The 23,117-nt window shown below is 31.1% G+C and overlaps 1 protein-coding gene across 1 annotated transcript in view; it reads left to right on the forward strand.

The window, feature by feature from the left end:
• LOC148239003 (semaphorin-2A-like) overlaps positions 1 to 22,403 on the forward strand; it is a 478,624-nt gene extending 456,221 nt beyond the window's left edge. Inside the window, exons 3-13 of the mRNA XM_088193180.1 lie at positions 916 to 967; positions 5,559 to 5,729; positions 5,805 to 6,075; positions 17,909 to 18,139; positions 18,208 to 18,469; positions 18,537 to 18,691; positions 18,758 to 18,950; positions 19,216 to 19,491; positions 19,568 to 19,702; positions 19,912 to 20,020; positions 20,095 to 22,403. Of these exons, the coding sequence (XP_088049306.1) occupies positions 916 to 967; positions 5,559 to 5,729; positions 5,805 to 6,075; positions 17,909 to 18,139; positions 18,208 to 18,469; positions 18,537 to 18,691; positions 18,758 to 18,950; positions 19,216 to 19,491; positions 19,568 to 19,702; positions 19,912 to 20,020; positions 20,095 to 20,163 (1,924 nt within the window). The 3' untranslated portion in view covers positions 20,164 to 22,403. The remainder of the gene's footprint in view (positions 1 to 915; positions 968 to 5,558; positions 5,730 to 5,804; positions 6,076 to 17,908; positions 18,140 to 18,207; positions 18,470 to 18,536; positions 18,692 to 18,757; positions 18,951 to 19,215; positions 19,492 to 19,567; positions 19,703 to 19,911; positions 20,021 to 20,094) is intronic.
• The last annotated feature ends 714 nt before the right edge of the window (positions 22,404 to 23,117 follow it).

Here is a 23,117-nt window from a genome sequence, read left to right on the forward strand (position 1 = left end):
TGTACCAATCTTAACGATAACACTATTGACAACTGAAAAAATCGAATCTGACCATTTAATATTAATTCTGACCGATCCGATTTCAATTCTGATCAATTAATATAAATTATGACAATATAATATTTATTCTGCCCGTTTAATATAAATTCTGACCCATGCAATATAAATTCTGACCAAAACCATATTAAAATTCTGACCCGAAAAATACGAGCCTTTCTTATACATACAAGAAATAATGTATAAGAAAAAAGATGAAATTTATTTATTATATCGAAAATAAACAGTAAAATAATCTCTAGAGTAAATGGATTTCGTTACATAATGATTTACTATGAATTTATAAGGCAACGTAACTTTTTTTCTAATTATGTGTACAAAAAGTTATTATTTAGATTACATGTAGCATATATTTATTAATGTACTTTCCAAACACATTATTTTTAAACAATATTAATTACAATGCCTTTAAAAGCTAGCAATAGATAAACCAATCAATATTAATTTAATAAATTAATAAATAAATATATTAAAATATATTTTTATATAAAAAAAATTAAAACAGATTTCTTTCAAGATTCGCGATTATCAAAAAAATTCTCACTTAACGCTTTTCTTAAGAACACAAAGGGTAAGGTAATGGCCCTGAGTAAAGTCAACATCAAGTCTAAAAGCATTCTGATCACGAATTTCGCGGAACAGCGAACAACGCAGATTTATACCTGTCTATATTTTTTCATCAAACAAAAAACTTTCACTGTAAAATAAATATATAAAATATGATTTTGTGATAATTATTATTCCACCCAAGCGATAAAATTCATCACGACGTTTGAAAAACAATCCCTTATGTTTATTTTATAAATACATGCAATTATATGTCAATCGTTATATAAATGTATATTTTTTTTGTTTCAGGGATAGATTACTAAGGCTGAACCTGACGGACATTAGCCAGTCGCGCTGCGAGGTAATATATTATTTTTCACTTTACAACATCTAAACAATCTATCATAGAAACGATTTTGGTAGTTTTCCGTTTAATTTTCACGACTAACCGTGATTTAATAAGAAAAGCCCTTACGCACGCAGACCCCCACCATCGGGCGTAATTTGACCGGACACACAGTTGTGTAAACTCAAGGGTTTGCAACCCCTAAACCCACCCTCAGCTCCTACTGACCCTACGGCCACCTTGTGTATACCTTTGGCTCAAATATGCGACTCACAACTTCAAACCGCACAAAACTATTCCAATTACACAAGTTGGATGTGTAAGGTGTTTCCGGACAATTAGTCCTAAGATATAAATATATATTGTCCACTGGGAACTTTCAGTGGTGCTGCTGCGTGCGTAGCCCGAATTCAGAAAAGAATTCTATATACATATGTATAGATATACAGGTGGGTCAAGACGAATAGTCAATTTTAACTTTTTCGTGTTGGGTTTAGGAGCAAATTAACCGAATTAGATAAAAATATTTTGTCAGAAAAGTTTTTGTGTACCCGTAAATAATGACGATTTTCTATATCACAGATAATTTTGGAATATTGCTTGTGCAATATTTTGCCTGAGAAGGAGCACATGCTTGGACCTAATATTTTATTATTGTAATATACAATATTAATATTATACAGTAATTATTTGCACTCTTATTTAAAAAAAACATTAAATAATTTTCAGATAATATAAATTATGTGAAACTTGAATATCAAATAATAACCGACAGTCAGTCTTTAGAATTAAAGAATAATTTTAATTAATGTAAACTTTTCTCACACAAAGCAGTGGAAATAAAAAAGTATTCGGATAGCAACATTTGCGTATGACTTAATTATAACTATTAACCCATTCATGAATAGTCCATGGTTTAAAATATAAGATTTGTTTTAAAAATATTCTCAAAAACTAATTTTCGATAATCGCCACTTAAACGCCAGCGACTCACCGGTGAGTCATTTGTTGATTTTTTTTACAAAGTTGACGAATTATTTAGAAATTATATTTTTTTAATTATTAAATATTATTGTAATTGTCTCATTTATCAGTAAACCAATTATTTTATATTTATTTTTAGAAAGAGATACAGACCCGTGAAGATAAATAACAAGTGACTCACTAAAAAGTCGCTGGCGTGTTAAGAACTCGCATTTCTCGTGAAGTTTGCTGATTTCTGGAGAATATAAATTAAGCTGTTTTTTCTTAACATTTAAATTTGTTTTAATTTTTCTAAATTATATATAACCGATTCATTTGTTTATACCGATGCGTAAGAAAGGATGGGTCCATCCCAGACGTTTGAAAATTTGCATGCTTTATTAGAAGTATCTGTATGGCAAAAAAGTGTTTACGATTTTAATCGGCCTTATATTTTCTATGTTAATCTAAGAACTATAATAATAATCAGATAAGAAGAAACCGACAGATTGCAAAAGTATATGGGGGCTTTCCACAAAGTAACGCCATAAAATTTTCCTTCCGGCGAACTTAAATCTCATGTGTGCGAATTTAATTCTCATAAATTTTAAATGTAAAGTAACAACAGCTGTTATTGTCAATTTTCTCTACAGTTCTGATATAAACACGGGAGTCTCAAATTTCTTTATTCAACGCTCTGTTATCAATCGAAGTAGATCGATCCGTTCTGATTCTTTGATGTATTGCGTCCATTATAACAAACCATAATCTTAGTGAAAATTGTTCTATTTAACGATCATCTAATTCTCTGATATCTACAATAATAAACTATTATTATAATTACATTTTTATTTATCAAAATTTCTTGAGAAAATAGAGACGTGAAAATGAGAATTCTTATTTATTATTGAAAAACTTCAAAAAACTAGAATATCAATGTAAATCTTAACTCAATTTAATTGTGAGTTAGCTGATTTTTGTAATTTAGCAATGCTTTTTATATTATAAAAATAAATCGTTCCAAAATTATTTTAATTGAAATTCAAAGTTCTTATTATTTTTTTTTGATATTGTGCTTCTTTTTTTATTCAGTGCTCTATGAAAATAAATTTTTATTTTCTTAAAGCCTCATTTATTTTATATGCTAAATTTTCATTATGGATTAAGCAAAATACAAATTATTCATTTCTAAAATGTTCATTGAAAAAATAAAAAAATATATGTACTCATATTATATACAAATTTTAGTATTTAAAAATAATAATTTTTAATTTAAGCATATGAGTTTTCTGTGGAAACAAATAAGGTGTATTAGTTTCCTATTTTCATCTTCGAAAAAAATTTTGAAATGGTGTATTAAAAAAATATTTTAGTTTTATAAAGTTTTTTAATATATTTTTTAGAGAATATTTTTAAATTTACTTTCTATATTGTTAAACATATATTAATATGCATATTTTAACGCTTTTTAATTTATTTCAGTATTATAATGATACTCTTCTACACATATTGATGGTATCAAATAATCATATAATTTAAAAATAATTGTCCGAACGCATATTCGATTAAGCTTATTTTAAAAAATACAACAAATACTTTTTTTATAATTATAGTAATAATATTTTTAACTGAAATATATACATACATTACATACATATACTATTGCGATTCTGTACAAAATAACTGTCGATACGATTTAAAACATTCAAAAGCAGTGATAAGGGTCATTAGTTAAATAAATTAAAAATATATTATTTACCATACAAAAACTTTTATTATATTTTTTAATAAAACAATTATGTTTTATTAATAAAATAATTATAAGTAACCACCATATAACAATCAAACATACATATAATAATTTTAATCAAATAGTATTTTTAGTGACTAACAAAATCAGAAAACCTTCACACAATATTAATATCGTAAGTGATTAATGATTGTTTGTATGTTCTTTCTCTATATCAATAAAAATCCTGATATAGAACATAACTTTCCTATAAAATTATTAATATATGATATATCAGCTTGTATTTTTCCGGTAAACCAACATGATATATAAATATATTATATACATGCAAACTGTACATACGGGTATAATAACATAAAAAACATTTTTTTGTATTCAAATTCTTGACCGGAACCTTATTTTCCCATACGAGATCGAAGGCCAGAACCCAATATTTTCTCCGTTCTCAGTCCTGATTTATATTTACGCATGTTTTTTTTCTTTTCCACCCTTTTTCTGCGAGGTAGGCGTACGCGTACATTTTATAAAAGAGCCACAATCACAAAAACTGCAAAATATGTAGCCCGCATGACCATTGTATGTAAACGTTGAATATTTCAACAATTCCGGTTTGATGACCGGACGCCGTAAGCTGTGCATTTTCAATAAGACAGCCTCCTAGCCGCTCGATACAACATTAACGAGTCCAGGGACCTTTTCTGAACCTCAACGAAGGGAAAAGGGATTGCTAAGCCTCTTTCGCACATTTCTCGATTGTATTAGAAACCAAGGACGAGCGCGTAAGGGACGATAATGTCCCCAAACACCTTCACATTGGGGATTGTAAAGTTTCCCAACTTACATGCATCCTTTCACACGAACAACTTGTGTGAAGGTTCTTAAGGACAACCCCAATGTGCTGCATTAATTTTGTATTTGTGCTACTACAATTGCGGGTAAAACTTAAGTGTTAGGGTGCGAAAATCATTAATTACAACAATGTGTATGTTTGGATTCGTATACTTTTTGTTATTATTTATACATGCTTCGGATGGTTGTCGGATCTTGTGCTATAAAAAAGCTATGCGAGTAAGCTGTGAATAATACACAACGTTGTTTTTCTGCCTGACGCCCTTTGTAAGTGGTGTTAACACACCATAGGGGACGAAGACAGCAAATGGTCTAAAGCCTCGTTTATATCCCCGAGATTATCTCGGGTTAAAGCTTTTCACGAAACCAAATGAAAAGCTCTTTTGTTAGTTTTTCCACTTGTCACGTTCGCTTCGCGTCAACTAAAAAACACGAATCGCTTTAATGGTATGCAAACTCTTTGTTGTGTAATTCAATAATGAATTTAAAGTGCTACAAACGTTAACTGATACATACTAAGTTGTAATATAATACGTATTATATTATAATATATAAACCGAACATTGTATTATTGGGTAATTTATTTAATGAATTAATCAACTTTACATTCTAAATTATGTCACTGATTGAAATACTATAATAATATTTTTTTTCATAATATTTAAAATATTTGGAAAAGTCAGAGAAGCCTGCGATTTTGATATAAAAATATTTTTATTTATATAGTATCAAAAAATGCAATTTCCCATAAAAATTTATATTTTTTACTGTTTTCCACATTACAATATTGCTTTGTAATAGTGTCATTGTATAATAGAAATGTTATTAAATATATAAAAATGATAAATATTCGGTCCTTCCATCATAATTAAAAATATTTTGTGCTTAAATTTAAAACTTATTTTATATTTCTTAAGTTTAAAAAACTTTTCCCTAATTATAAAAGCACGGCGATGCATAACTTGCGGCGAACAGACAGCTTAAAGTTTCGCTACTTAGCCCTACTATCCTACTTCGTTAATATATGCCGTACTAAATTTTCAGAGGGACTCATTACTGTTGGAGCCGAGCAACGTGGCGCAATGTGTTTCGAAGGGAAAATCCGAGAATTTCGACTGCAGAAATCACATCAGGGTTATACAACCGATGGGCGACGGGCACCGTCTGTACATTTGCGGCACCAACGCGCACTCACCCAAAGATTGGGTCTTATATGTGAGTTATTTTTGTTTATGAACATTCTCATGTTAAGCACGTCATGTGTCATGTGCCACGCGCTTGATATTCCAGATGAATCTGACCCAGCTACCCCGTCACGAATACGTCCCGGGGGTGGGCGTCGGCATCGCGAAGTGTCCTTATGACCCGATGGACAACTCGACGGCCGTGTGGGTGACCCACGGAAATCCCGCTGGATTACCGGCCCTGTACTCCGGAACCAACGCCGAGTTCACAAAGGCAGATCCTGTGATATTCCGGACTGATCTCTTCGATCCGCATACCAGTGAGCGGAAATACAACTTTAAAAGGACGCTGAAATACGACTCTAAGTGGCTAGACAGTAAGTATTTTTGCAAGATAATATATAATAACTTATGATTTCTCAAATTAAAACAAAACTAGAACCACTTATCGAGAACTATGAACTATTAACTCGATCGTTTAGTAACACAAATAGATACGTTTTCTACTTTTTTTTACCTTATAATTATTCAAAAGCTTATATAAATTTGTAAACATCAAAAACGTTCTTATTATAGATAGCTTTTTGTGGTTATAACCCATCAAATTATATTTCATAGCAATCGAAAAATATTAAAATCAAATCCCACATAAATATGTTGTCTTTTTAATGTTGTGTCAGAGAGATCGAAATTATTATAATTCGATACATAAAAAGTTTTTTCCCTAATTTTATGTTATTGTGCTTAAATTTATAATATTGTAGCTATAACTATTTTTTAAATAGTTTTTTGATAAATAATAAAAAATTACATCACAAACTTACATAAATGGTGAAATATATTGGTATATCATTAAAATCATTACAAAAACTTGCCAGTAGAAGTCGGAAGCTTTTTAGAATTTATACAGTTGTAAATATATAATAGAATTTGAGATACATTTTGGTTATTTTAATTTTCGTAATGAAACTATCGAGATAAATAATTTGGGTTTTTTGCTAATAAACAGCTATTTATCTTAAACAAAATAATTTGCCATTGTAATGTTTTATTAACATTCCTGTATTTAGTAATTAATATGATGAAAGTAATTGGTCGTCGAAAATACAAAATTTCTGACATAGTGAATATTTTAATTATTAATTTATTTTAAAGAACTAAAGTAAAAATGTACACAGAATCCTCTAACTTTTTAGACTCATAAGCTGTAATTTATTAGTAGTTTTTTTTTTAATATTTTACTAAATGCCATTTTCAGATATCAAATGTCGAAATACAATTAAAAACGTAGTGTAAAAATTTAAGATAATTTACTTATAAATGCTATTTTTTTCTTTGAATAATAAAGAGACTTAATTTGTTAAGTTACGTGTACAATTTTTTTATAAATACTGTAATTTTATATAAATAATATATCAAGAAATATTGAATCGAGATGGTTTTTAAAAAACATGCAGTAATTTATTTTGCTAGGTAACACATTTTTTTGATATTTTACTAATAACCTTCATATATTGTAATTTTTAACTTAAACGCTATTATAGCTTAGTAAAAAGTCTTATGCCTGTACTACACTCTCTGGAAGTTGTCCGAACCGAAGTTAGAGTACGCTCGGGATAAGGATGCCAGTTTGTTATTGTGTGCGTGTACATGTATATGAGAGGGAGAAGCGATGTAGCGTGTACTTCGTTGTCTCGCTTTCTCTTTTAAGGACAGTTGCTGATTCGTCAACGCTGGTATTCGTCATTAAAGTGCAGTGTGGCACAGAAGTTCGATCTTCTCTAGTGATTTATTTATTTTAAATAATTTTGTGTTGATATTGGTTTTAAACCCAGATATGCCCACTGTTCCATGGGTAGGTCACTAAACTCGTGCCATTGTTTTTTATTTATAAATGAAATTTTAAGAGAACAAAATTTCTTGGGCACATCTGGGTTAATTGATATCAAGGCTTCAAATATACACTGTAAGTTATTCGTTCTCTTACCCGTGGATAAAAATATTTTAAATATTTTTCCATTAATCCTCACGTTGATGGTTTTTTTACACTATTCTCTGTAAGGCTTAAAAAAGTTATTATTCTTATCGTTGCGCCAATGATAATTTTTTAATTTATTCAATGGATTCTAATGATTTAATAGAGTCGTCGAGCCATTAAACAATCTGCGAATAATTTCTTTCCCCATTTTATATCTTTTTGCTTTTGAAGAATAGCTAAAGACTTAATTATTTTTTTTCACTAGTGAAAGATTTTGAATTTTGCAAATATTTAATTAATGACATCAATGTCTAGTTTCTTCGATTGCATAATATATTTTTAATTGTCCGTTGAAATTTCCAACTTAGCTCAGATGTATGTATGTTAAATAAACATTATTTTCTTTTAAAATAAAAAAATTAAATATTCTGAGCGAAATTGTTTTGAGCCACACAGCTCACGCACACAATAGCAAACCGGAATCCTTATCCCGAGCGTACTCTACAACTGAAGTCGGCCGAGACCTACGACTTCGAGTAAGCGACCACATTGCCACAAATTTTATATGACGTCCGGACGGCGGCTTCTGTCACGTACAGCTGGCATATTTGCGCGCGATTGAAAAATGTACCAAATAATCGCAATTTTTAAATTGTCATTTTATTAAGTTTGTGTGGTCACTCACCAATACAATATCAGTGAAAACTTTTCGGTCGTAAATATTCAATTTACGCAAAATCTTTGTCGGCTTTTGCAAAATGCCATAAGGCATAAAAATTATACTTCAGAATACGAACACCACATCTGTGACTATCCTAGAATTCGTCGCCATCGATTTTAAATAAGCATTCGTTATGGTGTGACATTTATATAAGCCGATACATAAGCATATTCGAAACGATTTTTTTTTAACAAAATCAAGTACCACTAATTATTTTTTAAATATTTAATTTTATATGAAAAAAATATAATAATGATATCTTTTGGAAGAATATACTATCAAAAATATAATTAATCCCTTTTGGTGCCCTAAAATATTCAAAGATGTCAGTAAGAGTCTGTTGAAGTCCCCGATAAGCATGTGATATTATAGCTTGACCATGTGACCACGATGCAGCGCTCGACATGCGTGCTAACCATAGGACGCCTACGCGCATACTGAAATTGAAGCGAGCTACTCGTTCTATCTCAGTTTGCGAAACACCATATCATTATCTCTCTCACTCTCGTCACTTAACACGCGAGACAGCGAAAGGGGAAGTATCTTACCGCTCGCGCTCGAAAGAGCAGCTCCGACTTCGGATCCTTTAACTTCGGTCTGTTTGCCGACAATGCGCGAAGCTGGCCAAGTCGACTGAATTACTCCCACTTTACCTCCCGTTCTCAGTAGCCTCGGACAACTTCCGAGAGATTTTAGAGCGGGCAGAACCGAACTCGACCGAAGTAACCCACTATATTATCCGTCCTTGGCCAACCTTGGCCAACTCTCAGAGAGTGTAGTGCAGGCATTAAATGTACTTTCTAAGAAACAAACCTCAGTTACACGATTTACATTCAAGGGTATGAAATGTAATAAGCTTGAATATTTGCTTGAATATTCGATTAATACTAAAAGTAAAAAAATATATATTATAGTATTTACCTCATTAATATATAATATAAGAACAAATATCTAGTTAATAAATTACACTTAATAGCTAAATTAAATGTTACCATTGCAAAGCAGTCAGCTTTAATTCAATGAAAACAACTGTAATAATTATTTATTGGTCATTAGTATTTTAATATAAGTAGATAAAAAAAGTCATGTTCTCGATTAAAAAAATAGCATAATTAACTTAGAATTAATTCTGATACTATTTCCTCAAAGAGTAGGCAACTGCGTGCGTTCAATAATAATTTTCTCTGTAATTCTCGTTCGTATCAGTTAATTAGCGGTTTTAGAGAGTCTTATATTGTTGGAGCACTAGGCGAGAATATCATATTCGAGCCTTGCGCAACATCACAAAAGAAATTGCGAAATTAATTAACAAATTCGCCGACGAACGATTCAGAGCGCGCTGCCTTATCGCCTAATCAAATTACTCCAAATTAAACAAACGTCTTGTCAAAATGTGACAGAAATTAATTTTAATCATAAAACTCGAGCGAGACATACACTATATACTATGTAGTATAGTACATACAGATATAAACCCTTTATTAAGAAGCAACTAATCCGTTCGTTTAATTATCACAAAGAAGTAGCAAATTATGAAATTTTACATTCCTAATTTTCTATACATATTTTCTTCTCTATCTTATTTTTTCAGAAAAATCGTTTAATTAAATACAAATTTTTAAATAGTATATTAAAAAATATTCCAATCAATTAGTGCTAACTATTTATAGTTGAGAAGTGATTTACATCGTTCTGATAATTTATTTATACCTCCCCTTGAGAGGCGTACTTTACGTATTTAAAAATACTTTGACTACCTCGTTGCTCTGAAATTTGAACTATTCAAAAGAAAATATAAATTATCCATATTGAATACTACACAAATAAACAAACAATTTAATCTGATTAAAATCGGCTTTGGATTTTGAGAACAAGCTAATATGTGTAAGGTGTATTATATATATTTATAGGCATTCGATATATTAGATAAGGCGGAGGGGTTGTCTTTGAATATTGATCACCCTAGGTATTTAGGGTCGTTTAGCAACGTGTCCTGGCCCTAGATAACTAATGTACCATCCTACATACACACCAATCAATGTCCGAATGGCCTAACAACGGTCGGGATCGTATTGAAAAGTGTTGCGTAGTAGTAGAATTATGTGTATAGACACGTGCCTATACACCCAGAATCTATTCCCACTTGAAAATTGAATTCGATCTTTAGGCAACGTACTTACGAATTCGCCTAAATAATTATTTCAGGCATTTTGTAGGTTTCAATTAATTTTACCGGGCTTATCAAATCTGCTTATTAAGGTTTATTATGTAGTCGTAGGTGTTGGTAAACTGGATGTTATCCCCGTAAGAGGATTAAAAAGCAAACACCGAGGCTTACTTCGTGTATAATAAACGAGTGTCAACCAAAATAGCGCAACGTTTCAACAAACGAATGAATAATACATACACACATACATATGTATGTATGTACAAGGTGATAATCATATTGTTAACAAGGTTAAAATTAAATTGAAAAAAATACACTCGAAGTTTAATATTATTCACTATATATAATATATACAATATATATGATCAACAGTCTATAATATATATTGTAGACTCACCAATAATACGGTAAATCGTGAACGTGCTGTTTGGGGGCGTGTAGTTGGGGGACGAATCAGGCGCGTGTGGTGAGATATCTTCCCTTTGATTCGCTCACACATAAAGTAACGGGCACCCAAATAGTACGTCCCTGTATTATATTATATATTTATTAAATCAAACAGATTAAAAAAAACAATTGATTATGATGTATGAGAATTTTCTGAACTACTCGACCGTGGAAAATATCTGTTACAGAATATTTTTAAAAGCGTTATTAGTATTTGCGATTTTAGTGCTGGCACCGAAAAAGTGTATTAATTATGCTGATGTACGTGACGATCGGAGATTCAGACGGATTACTAAACAAATGAACGATCGGTGTCTTTTAAATATAAAATACAAAATAATTGTATTGACAACATCCTGACAGTGGTAACAGACGTGATTGAAACACGCATTATTATGGGATTAGATCAAAAAAGCCTAAAAATAACAATTAGTAGACGCATGAGCCTTCAATAAAGGGACAAGATAGCCACATACATATGATACTTAACAATTGCGTTTATAACTGGACCACCTGTTAGCATATCCATCTAGATACGTTTATTCCTCGTAATCACACATAAAGACCGAAAAAACTACCATTTTGTGTGAAAACAATGCGTTCTATCCTGCGCAGAAGGACTATTGTTATTTCTACCCCTTGTTAACGATTGCCAAAAGTGCCCAACTTACAATTTCACTTTTATGGGCATAAACATATTTCATGCGTATGTGCAATAAGCGATGCAATTGGCTCATCAATATCCTCATCTGTGATTCGCAAGAACTATATCGAATCATCAGTATAAAAGATACGAGACTCACCAGACGACAGATGGAGAAAGACGCTCATGAAACTCAACCTAAAAGATTCCCAGCACGAGGTACATCAGCGGATAGTTCAACATCTTCACAATATCACAACCGACACACCGGCGAAGACTCTCTGACTTTTAAGACCAGCTATTTCGATTCCACTAGCGGCAGCTACGTTTTCATATGTAATATATACCTAATAAAATAAACTGCTATTTGGCGTCTATTTTGACTGCAAACTCATTTGACCTCGAAGCTATTGTATTAACTATCATTAAAATAGTTTTTTTAATATTTGTATTAATATAAAATCTATAAAATCTATTAAACAAAAATGTATTACATTAAATGGAATATACAAAGTTCTTTAAATATTTCTTACAGTATTTTTAGCAATATTTATTTATAACATATTTTCTACCTCAAACGTAATAGAAATTCCGCGCCTGCTCTTTTCTACGGCACTTTTTTTTCAACACTTCTTAGCATTAATCATATTTCATCTTTTGTTAAACGTGCATTAAAATATTTTTTTTTAACGAGTTAATCAGTGACAATGGATGGTAAAGAGCGTTACTAATTTGTGCTACATTTCATTGCTATAAACAAAATTAAATTGACGATGAACTTCAGCAGAGTCTTATTTTACAATCGGATCACTTCGCAACTAGTGGGATTAGGAATTACCCAACCATCTTGTGTTTTGTTTTTCTTAGGATAACATATTGTGATTTTTTTATGAAAAGTTTCTATAAAATATTCTTAAAATCTCTATATTTAAGTGAATTAAAAAAATAGTATTTTCTTCGTACGACAGCCTAAGTAGGAGGTCGGGCCCAGTGTCAGAAGCTAAAACCCAACTAGGTAACTTGTGGACTAAAAATCTTGAGCCTTATGGAATTACTGCCTATTGGAATTACAAATTTAATTTAGTTTAAAATGTGTTACACCTCTGGTGTTCATATTTTAGGATTCGAATCTCATATGGAACTTTATGTTTTTTTATTTCTATCGTGTCTGTGAGATCGGAATTAGTGGTTATTATATAATTATAATTCTAATCGATTTACCTAGATTTTCCTAATCTCATGGATGAATATCGTGATGATTAAATGAAATCGAGCTAGATGTACGTATTAGGTATTGAGCTTCTTTAGTTCATAGATAATATCTAGTATGTATTCAACAACAACAAAAATTGATTCAGTTTAAAAATAAGAGTAAGTTTCTCAGCTGAAAGTCATAAACAATACAATAGCGACACTATTAACACGTTATCTATTTTTTTAACGCAAAAGATGGTTTATAATGCATCGTTAGGTATAGTTATACAATAATACAGTATTATATAATGAATGTGCTGACATACTTTATATATTTTAATAGAACATTATAATAGATATACTGAGCACATTGGGGAATACCTACATACATTATCCAAAATCAGAACATATTATAATCATTCGCTGAAATTGTATAATTTAATTTTAATATATGCATAAATATTAATGAAGTTGTACATGTCTATATAAAACAAGGTCATTCGGTGAATAACTACATGCATTGACATGCTACTCAACTTGAGATTTATTCCACGTTCTACTTCCACGTATTTAATATGAAATACATACGGACTATTTATAGGATCATTTTGAATAGTTTCACAGTGAAAGGGTTTGGGATTACGACTTTGAACATGGACCCGAACTTCTTTGAAATGAAAATTTCTGCGTCATTAATTTGGACTTTTCAATCAGATGGAAATCAGATACACCAAAGGCGAGTTTTCGAAATTGAATCGCTTTCTAACAACATCAGCATTGACTATACAGCCTTTGAAAACATCCAGTAGACGGACGTCTTCATTGCATTTGTTTTTTAGTGACTGTCCTCTAACTCAAACCAGATAACTTTTCGTTAATGCGTTAGTTCTATCGACTTATTATAAATAATTGGATGTCTTTATCTAGCAATAACTCGCTACCTTCTTACAATTATGTGACCTACTGATCAATGTATCGCATAATGTTAGATAATATTATAGTTTATGATTACTCCACATTATCCATGCCTTGTATTACGTATTTTATGTCATTAATTTGAACTTTTCAATGATATCCGAAACAAATTTTAACAAATCCTTTACTAAAATTGAATCAGTTTTTGTATCACCTGCAAATTACACTATTAGTTGCAGAAATTGTTTGGGTTCATTGTTATTTGGAAAACACGGACATTCAGGAAAATTTTAAGCTCACAAGCAAAACACAAGGGCCGAACAAGCGTGAAATCCTTTCATGTAACTCGACATGCTTCATTGGAGCGCAAGCAACTGGCGATGTATTTTGTTTTCTATAAATATTCGACCCGAAGGCGAATCGGCGCCGACCCTTAATGGACAAAAGGGCGGAATTAAGCGGAGCCACGTCAGCGGTCCTCAAAACGGTTGTCCCTACTTTCCCTTTTTTATGTTTTATTTTTTCGTATTTTGCGTAGGATCGACCGTATTTGACGAATGTGAGATTATTCAGCTTTTAGATTTTCTACTGAACGAATAAATGTCTATAACAACGAAGATGAATTGCCAACTAAAGTGAATGCTGAGGTCAGCAGTATTTGTACATATACTAGAGAAAGTGATGATATGATAACATTATGAAATAATTTTATCGTTAACTTTGTTCATAGACCAATACAATTTGCAACCAATAAAAATGTATCTATATAGCGATACATAAAATTATATCTCTCTATACATACATAGTACTCTTTCAATGCTTGCGCTTGAACCGTAAATATTTTTGGATCGGATATAAACGTAATTCAGGCGACTCCAGGTTAACCAAAAAATCTTCTATAGAATAGTCCTTGCAGTAAAAGACTAATGCTTGAACTACACTCTCTGGAGGTTGTCCGAACCGAAGTTCAACTGAAGTCGGCCGAGGTCGCCGACTTCCGAGTAGCGGCCACACTGCCACAAATTTCATATGCCGTCCGGACGGCGGCTGCTGTCACGTACAGCTGGAATATTTGCGCGCGATCGAAAACTGTGCCAAATAATCGCAATTTTTAAATTGTCATATTATTAAAATTACGCTACTGATAATTATAAAAGCTTGCCACATCTGTGACTACCCTAGAATTTTTCGCCATCGATTCTAAATAAGAATTCGTTATGGTGTGACATTTATATAAACCGATCTAGGAAAATACATAAGGATATTCGAAACGATTTTTAACAAAATCAAGTACCACTAATTATTTTTTAATTATTTAATTTTATATGAAAAAAAATATAATAACGATATCTGTTAGAAGAATATACTATCAAAAATATAATTAATCCTTTTTGGTGCCCTAAAATAATAAAATATGTCAGTAAGAGTCTGTTGAAATCCCCGATAAGCATGTTTTATTATAACTTGACCACGTAATCACGATGCTGCGCTCGTCATGCGTGTTGACCATAAGCCGCCTACGCGCATACTGAAATTGAACCGAGTTACTCGTTCTATCTTAGTTTGCGAAAAACCATATCATTATCTTTTTCACTCTCGTCACTTAACACGCGAGAGAACGAAAGGGGAAGTATCTCACCGCTCGCGCTCGAACGAGCAGCTCCGATTTCGGTTCCTTTGACTTCGGTCCGTTTGCCGACAATATTCGGAAGCGCTCGAAGCTGATCAAGTCTAATGTATCTCACCGTACGCGCCTGTAAGATACATATATACCTAAACTTAGTTGTAACAAATGCTTATAAAAGTTTCGGTTACAGTGATTTATTTTTATGGTTTTCGGAAGTATGTCGTGTTCATTTCTTACGTTTAGTTCTTGTGTGTTCCAATACGCCGATTTCTCTTGAATGCTTGATATTAAAGTGCTTTTGTTTAACAGAGAATTATACAGCATCCCCTACACTACTGCAAAAAATAACAAAAATAAAAATATTATTATTTTTAGCTATTAATAATGTATAACTTCAATGTATAATAATTGTTATTTTACTTTTATTTTAATGCGTAAGCGCAATGCGTTATAACGGTGTAAATCAATCAGACAAAAAAATACCTACTAGTAAATATTAACCATCAGAGTATCGGTGATATCTATATAATTAATTATAAATTATTATGTATATAATAATTTACAATCGATAGATACTACTTTGTAGCTAAGGGTCGTTCTTTATAATAGCGCCTTTTTATAAATAAAAATTCGAGTATGCTGCGGGGGCCCGAACCCATGACCTCTGGGTTACCACTCTATGCCTCACGGACTACGCTATTCTGAATGACGCAATGTACATTGCAAATATCGGTACTTTGTCCCCAAGAAGCAACCAATATATATTACAACTTACGTTATCATGCAAGTCAGATTTATAAAGTTCAACACAATACTAATTTGACGCTTGTTCTTATCATTAATATTGCACCCTCACTGTTGTATTTTCTGATTTTAATCATTCATATATATTTCCCCTCTTAACACGCTCAGCCATACTGTATTTAAATTTTGACACGCACTTTAGTACTTGTACTATTCAATTTAGTGTTTCACTTCAAGTTTTTGGTTCAAAAAATATGTTCTTGAAATAAATTTGACAAATACAATTTTCCGTAAAATTAAAAAAAAAATACAAATTCAGTTAAACTTTGATAAGTAAAAATATACTCGTTTACCAAATAAGTGATGCTTAACTTATTTCTCTGAAGTAGAACCCCAATGGAGTTTTTAATGGGGTTAACTGAAAATTTCCCTGTATTGTTATTTTTCATGGTCAATAGTGGAATTAAAATAAAATATAATAATATATAATATAAATTAAATAAATAGATCGAACGATCTTAGATACAACATATCAATATTTTTCTAAGAATGCTGCTGTAACAATAGCTGGCATTTATAACCTCACGCTGATTTAACATTTCTTAGAGTTTCTTTAGATTTATTAAAATTATATTTGTTTATGAGACACTCCGTATTATACATGCGCGTGCACAGGTGAAGGCCGTAACAAAAAACAACAATAATACAGAGAAAGGGTTATAAGAAGGATCGGTACGGAACAAACGACATAACTCTCTGATTTGACATGGGAAATTTTCGTGACACTCAAAGGCTGCGGGTCCTTTCGTGTCCCGGAACCGGAAAAGGCCCCGCGAGGAAACAAACATCTGGACGCCTCCATCCCGAGCTCGGGTGTTATTGTGTATTTACGGGTGTTTTAACATATTTACGTTTCGGACCGAATAAAAACACACCCTCGATTCCATTCCTTTCCGACCCCCGTTCTTGGCAGCGGTGGTGCGCTCGTAAAAATTAGGGTTGGACGGTTTTATGAGGGGCAAAGATTGAATCTGAATTAAAAAAATAACAAAGCCAATAAAGCCGTCGTCGCCCGGCACGAACTCTCTATTTACGAGCGGACGTATAAATAAATACTATGTATATTTGGGTAATCATTTTAAAAATAAATGTATACCTTGTACAGGTACGTTTGGACTGGTAAAGGTCGGCGGTGTATGTACATACACATATCCAATTCCAAATGAGGGTCTACGAAAGAGGGATCTCATCGGTAATTGGCAACTTCCTAGTATAAATGATTTAAACATTTTACTCTATGGAAGATTTAATTGTTATAATTTATTTTATTTAAATAGGTCGTAACTTATATTCAATTATTAAGCACTATTCAACGAGCTATATACAGCGGTATATTATTTTTAACAACGGACGGTTGTGGTATAATTTGGTAACGCAGCTTGCACAGTTGACCGCGTTGTCACGGTCGCGAATATGATATAAAAAAAACAAAGATGCAATCATTTTGCGATTTGAAAAATATGATTTATAAAATTGATAATTTTGTGGGCAAAAATCCAAATTTTTTAGTTAAGATATAACAAACTTTATCAAAAGCTTTTTCAATATCAGTGTAGATAAAATCCACTTGACTACCTATATCGATAATTTTCATGACAAAATTGCTCATTTTAGTGAGATGATGTTGAAGTCATCAAAATTAATTAGCAGCAGACTTTAAATAGTCAAAATAATAAAAAAATGCTATTTTTACATTTTTTTATTCCTTATTCAGAAACTGACTTCGTCGGATCATTCGACAACGGAGAGTATGTCTTCTTGTTCTTCCGTGAAACGGCCGTAGAATACATGAACTGTGGAAAAGCGGTCTACTCTAGAGTAGCCAGAGTTTGCAAAAAAGACACAGGAGGAAAGCACATTCTAAATCACAATTGGACAACATACTTGAAGGCGCGCTTGAACTGCAGCATTCCAGGAGAATTTCCTTTCTACTTTGACGAAATTCGTAAGTAACCATTATACTTATCTATATTAATTACATAATACATTATGTTTGATTTATTATTATTATAGAAAGCGTATACCAGATGCCTAACGACAACAGTAGATTTTACGCTGCTTTTACGACTGGTTCGAGTGATGGGCTAGTCGGCTCTGCTATTTGTATCTATTCCATGAGCAACATCCAAGAAGCTTTCTCTGGAAAGTTCAAAGAGCAGGCCACTTCAAGTTCGGCCTGGTTGCCAGTGTTAAGGAATAAAGTGCCAGAACCCAGGCCTGGCAAATGCGTCGATGATACAGAAGCATTACCGGATAGTGTTCTGAATTTCATCAGGTACTTTCAATTATTTATAAGCAATAAAAGGTACTAGTGTAATGTGATGAATTTTAAATAATTATAGATCACATCCATTGATGGATGAAGCCGTGCGTCAGGACTTCGATACTCCTGTTTTTTACAAAAGAGACGTAATACTCACACAGTTGGTTGTTGATCGACAGATAGTCGATATGTTAGGACCCAATAAGCACTACAACATATTTTACGCTGGAACAAGTAATATGATTTCAATACTGTCTATTTTAGTGATGCTCGTGATTTTCATACGTGTATTTGTTGTAGTTGATGGACAAATTTATAAAATAGTGCAATGGGCGAATTCTGAAGGTGGCTCACAATGGAATCTGGCTGATATTTGGCGTGTAGCTCCTGGAGAACCAATTCGTGCTATCCAAATATCAAAGAAGCATGAATCATTATATATATCCACAGATAAGAGAGTCAGGCAATTGCCTCTTGTTGCTTGTGCTAAAAGGTAAGCATTTGGATTGTAAACAGTCTTGATTTATGTAAATAGCTGAGCACCCTAATAAAATTTCTACACCTTAATAAATAAAAAAAATATAAATAAATATTTTTGATAAAGAAATATATATTCTCAATATATCAGTATACCAGTTAAGACTACCTGCTAAAAATATTTTGCTTATTTTATGGCGTTGTGAATAAATATTCAATCTATTATGACCAAAAGTTATATGTATATTAAATTGATAAATAATCATGAATCTGTATTTAAGGTACGACAGTTGTATTCGCTGTGTGCTCGATCCTTATTGCGGATGGGATAAGTATTCCAATGACTGCAAACCTTATCAACCAGGACTATTACAAGACGCAGCAAACGCCACAGTTGGACTCTGCGAAAACTCTGTAAAAAATAAAACTTTGGTCGTATCTTTCGGCCAAAGTTTACATTTGAATACATTTTTGGTGATGCCGGAAGTATTCAAAAGTAGAACAATCTCATGGTATCATTATTCAAAAGAAAAGGGAAGATATCCTATCAAATTCGAGTGAGAACCATTTTATGATTTTCTGATTTTTAACTATTAAAAAAATACAAAATAATATTTTTTTTTATGTAATCAGATCTGATAGGATTATACAAACAGCAGAAAGGGGATTGGTCATCTTATCGGTGACTGAAAGTGATGGTGGAGTATACGAATGTATGTTAGGCCCAACACTCATGGCTACTTATATAATTAAAGTAGACACTCATAGGTACGTATCTAATATATTTGACAAATACAGTATGGTAAAATTATATATAATCAATATAGCATAGCATAAAGACCTTCAAATATATGATATAAAAATATATTTGCCACCAAATAAAAATAATATTTATAATATAGTTTTCTTACCAGCCTGTATATATGTACTATATAAAATGAAATTATATTATTAATTAATAATAAACTTTTTTATAGATGTACATATCCAAACAAACCACACGAGTATAAAAAGATTTATACAGATTGGTGTCACGAGTTTGAGAAATACAAGAGTGCGATGAGGTCGTGGGAAAAGGGTCACAATGTAAGTATCCGCAGTCAGACCGAAGCAGTGCGTTTCTTCAGCTTAGTGACTCGCTATTTTTTTATTTCTTTCAGAATTGCGTAAAGCGCAGCGGCACCGAGCAAAATCTGTTATCCAATGAAATCTCGCAAAATTTGCGGTGATAAACGAATTGCATTTGCTCTATTAAGAATGGACTGTGCGGCAGTCAAGTACCATCACTCATTACAACTCTCTGTGATATCTAATGAACTGTTCATTATTGTTAATTTAAGCTTAATGCTTATTGTTGACGAGAAGATTGCGGGTTTTCAATGTTAAGCCTTTGGTATTGTTGGAATTAGTTGTAAGGAGTATATAATATTATTATTATTATATATATATTGATATATAATAATAGTTTTGAGTATTAATAACGCTTTCGGCACACAAATAACGATCATTTCCTCAATATTGCACCCGTCGAAATTAAATAAATTATTTATGAACTCTTAACAATATTAAAAATGTTGTATTATTTATTGAAGCTTTTTTACTTTTTATATAATTTGTTTATATAAAAATAGTTTTACTTAATAACAAGTCTGACATCTAAATAGAATAATATATATATATATATAAATAAACGAGATCAACTATTTCATTATTATTCATTTTATTTGATATATAAATATATGGATGACTATGCCAAAAATATACAATAATTGCGATTATGTTGGCTAAAAAGATTATTAAAATTTTGTTGCTAAAGAAAATTTATAACTATTATAAATAAAATTATATTATGTACTCAAAAAAAACAATATTCTCTCATATTAAATCTATATATTTTTTAAATTCATACTATTCTTATAAGTTGTATAGAGCGTTATTAAAATGATTGTGGGACCGAAGACTAACATAAAAAGTATAAAGAGTGAATTGCAAATCTTACATAATATTATAAAATAATAATAAATCATCGATCGCATCTTAGACGCGTGCAAAAAGTTTCATTATCATTATTGTAATATATTATTATTACATAATAACAATTTGTTCGGTGCAAATTGTTTCCTAGACTCTATTTCCTACGATTCCCAAATGAAACCTTTAATGCCTTATCAATATTTAGATAAATTTCGACAATATTAGGCATTAACCATTGAAAAACCAAAACTGTAAAAATACATCGCACTGATCGTTGATTTGTCATTCATTTGTAAATGGTAAACATTTTTTATATATAAAATATAATAGTATTTGTAAATAAATAACTTACTAATAAAACATGTATACATTAATGTAAGATTTAAATAGACTTAACTATAATGTAAGTATAGATATACATACATAAAGGTAAAAAATTGCTCACTCTAAAAAAAAAACAAAAGGTATATCTAATAGTAATCATCATTAATTTTGTGTTATGAAATTGGATCTCAATACAGAATCTTTATTTATTATTGTTATTATTTATTTATATAATTACTATTTTTAGGCACCAGAAAAAACGATTACTCTCATGTACTTTTAAAAATAACAGGTTATCAAGGTGTGCCAAAAATCACTTGTATTTATTTAATTCTTGCCATTATTTTATTTATCTAAATATATGTATTTATTTCTGTATTATGTATAATTTATAACACTATAATAAAAGCATTTGTAAATATTATTCATAGCAAATGAACATCTAATGCTAAATCACCAAAAAAATAACAGAAAATTTAGGGTAAGTCTGAAAAATATGTATAATCAAATTTATACATGAGTAATATTGAGTTATTTTCAGTAGTCATGTGTATAATGTTTTTTTAATGTGTATGTAACAACACAAAGTAGACAAAACATATAGACCCCTCGTATGTATAACTGTTATAGAAATTTGCCAGATTGTCTCAGTAGAAAAATACAATAGATTTATTAATTACAAAAATAGATACATTTATTATTTTCTTTTAAACCAGTTAAATTAAAAGGTATTTAAAATAAATCAACATCATACTACAGTATTTTAAAATAATAAAAATGAATGAGCTACTGAGATAAATTGAATATTACTGATCAAAATCATATTGATTTAGCAAAAAATATTACTTCAATACACTATTATTAAAATTAACACGGCTTTTTTTTATCAATTTGAAGTAATTATTAACTGTATTATAAATATACATATATAGATTATCAATATGAAAAAACACGACTCATAAAATTTTTATAAGTTTAAGCGAAATATATTCTAAACCATTGCCAGAAACGTCATTAATCCAACATAATATATTATAGTTACATGCCTTAGAACATGAATAAATAATTTCATTTGCGCTGCTCGTACAGCCCTAAATATTATTTTTTAAACTGTAAATAGAATTAAAGTTTGTATTTATCAAATTAGAGCAATAAAAACGTTTTCAAAGAAGTGTTGTTTAATTTCGAAGAAGCATCACCTCGAATTGTTTAATGAATTAAAATAAAACGAACAGTCACCACCTACAAAAGAAGAGGAGAAAATTTTGTTTATCGAAAGAATTACAAATTTGATAAAATAAAAACCAGAAACGCAGAAACTACAAGGCCAAATAAACATTAAGGTTTTACTGATGAAGACAAGGATGATCCAAAAAGAAGAAAACAAATAACTTCATGTTTAGATTATGTGAAAGAAGTGGACATGAAACATGTTCTAAATTGTTAAAAAAAAAGCATATTTTTAACTATTATACTATAATATATTTACCCCGTGTAATTTCAATGCAATTTTTATAAAATGTTGTTTTTATTAAATACACATATGTATCGCATTATTTCCCAATTAAAAAAAATGTAAAAGCACGTCAACTCTTTTTATTATTAAAAAAAAAGTTCACCTGATCACTTGAAATTTGTTGTTTAAATGGGCCCACGCCCTCCTCCCACGGTCGCATTAGGCTCGGGAGTTTCGGCCCATGGACGACCGGTTATTACCCAGCCTTAGGTTAGTTAGGCTAGGCCTCCTTCCTTGATCGTCCGAGTGACGATCGCGGCCGGGTTGACCGTCGCGATTTTGCTACTGATGGTCTCCGGCATCACTATCCTTTATGGAGACGGGAGTTGAATAGGTGAAGTGGAGGGAAGGGAAGGTAGCGGGCAGTCG

The sequence above is a fragment of the Plectrocnemia conspersa genome, unplaced genomic scaffold (assembly GCF_051122295.1).
Source record: "Plectrocnemia conspersa isolate PC_06_02 unplaced genomic scaffold, ASM5112229v1 ptg000001l, whole genome shotgun sequence".
NCBI classification, from domain to species: Eukaryota; Metazoa; Arthropoda; class Insecta; order Trichoptera; family Polycentropodidae; genus Plectrocnemia; species Plectrocnemia conspersa.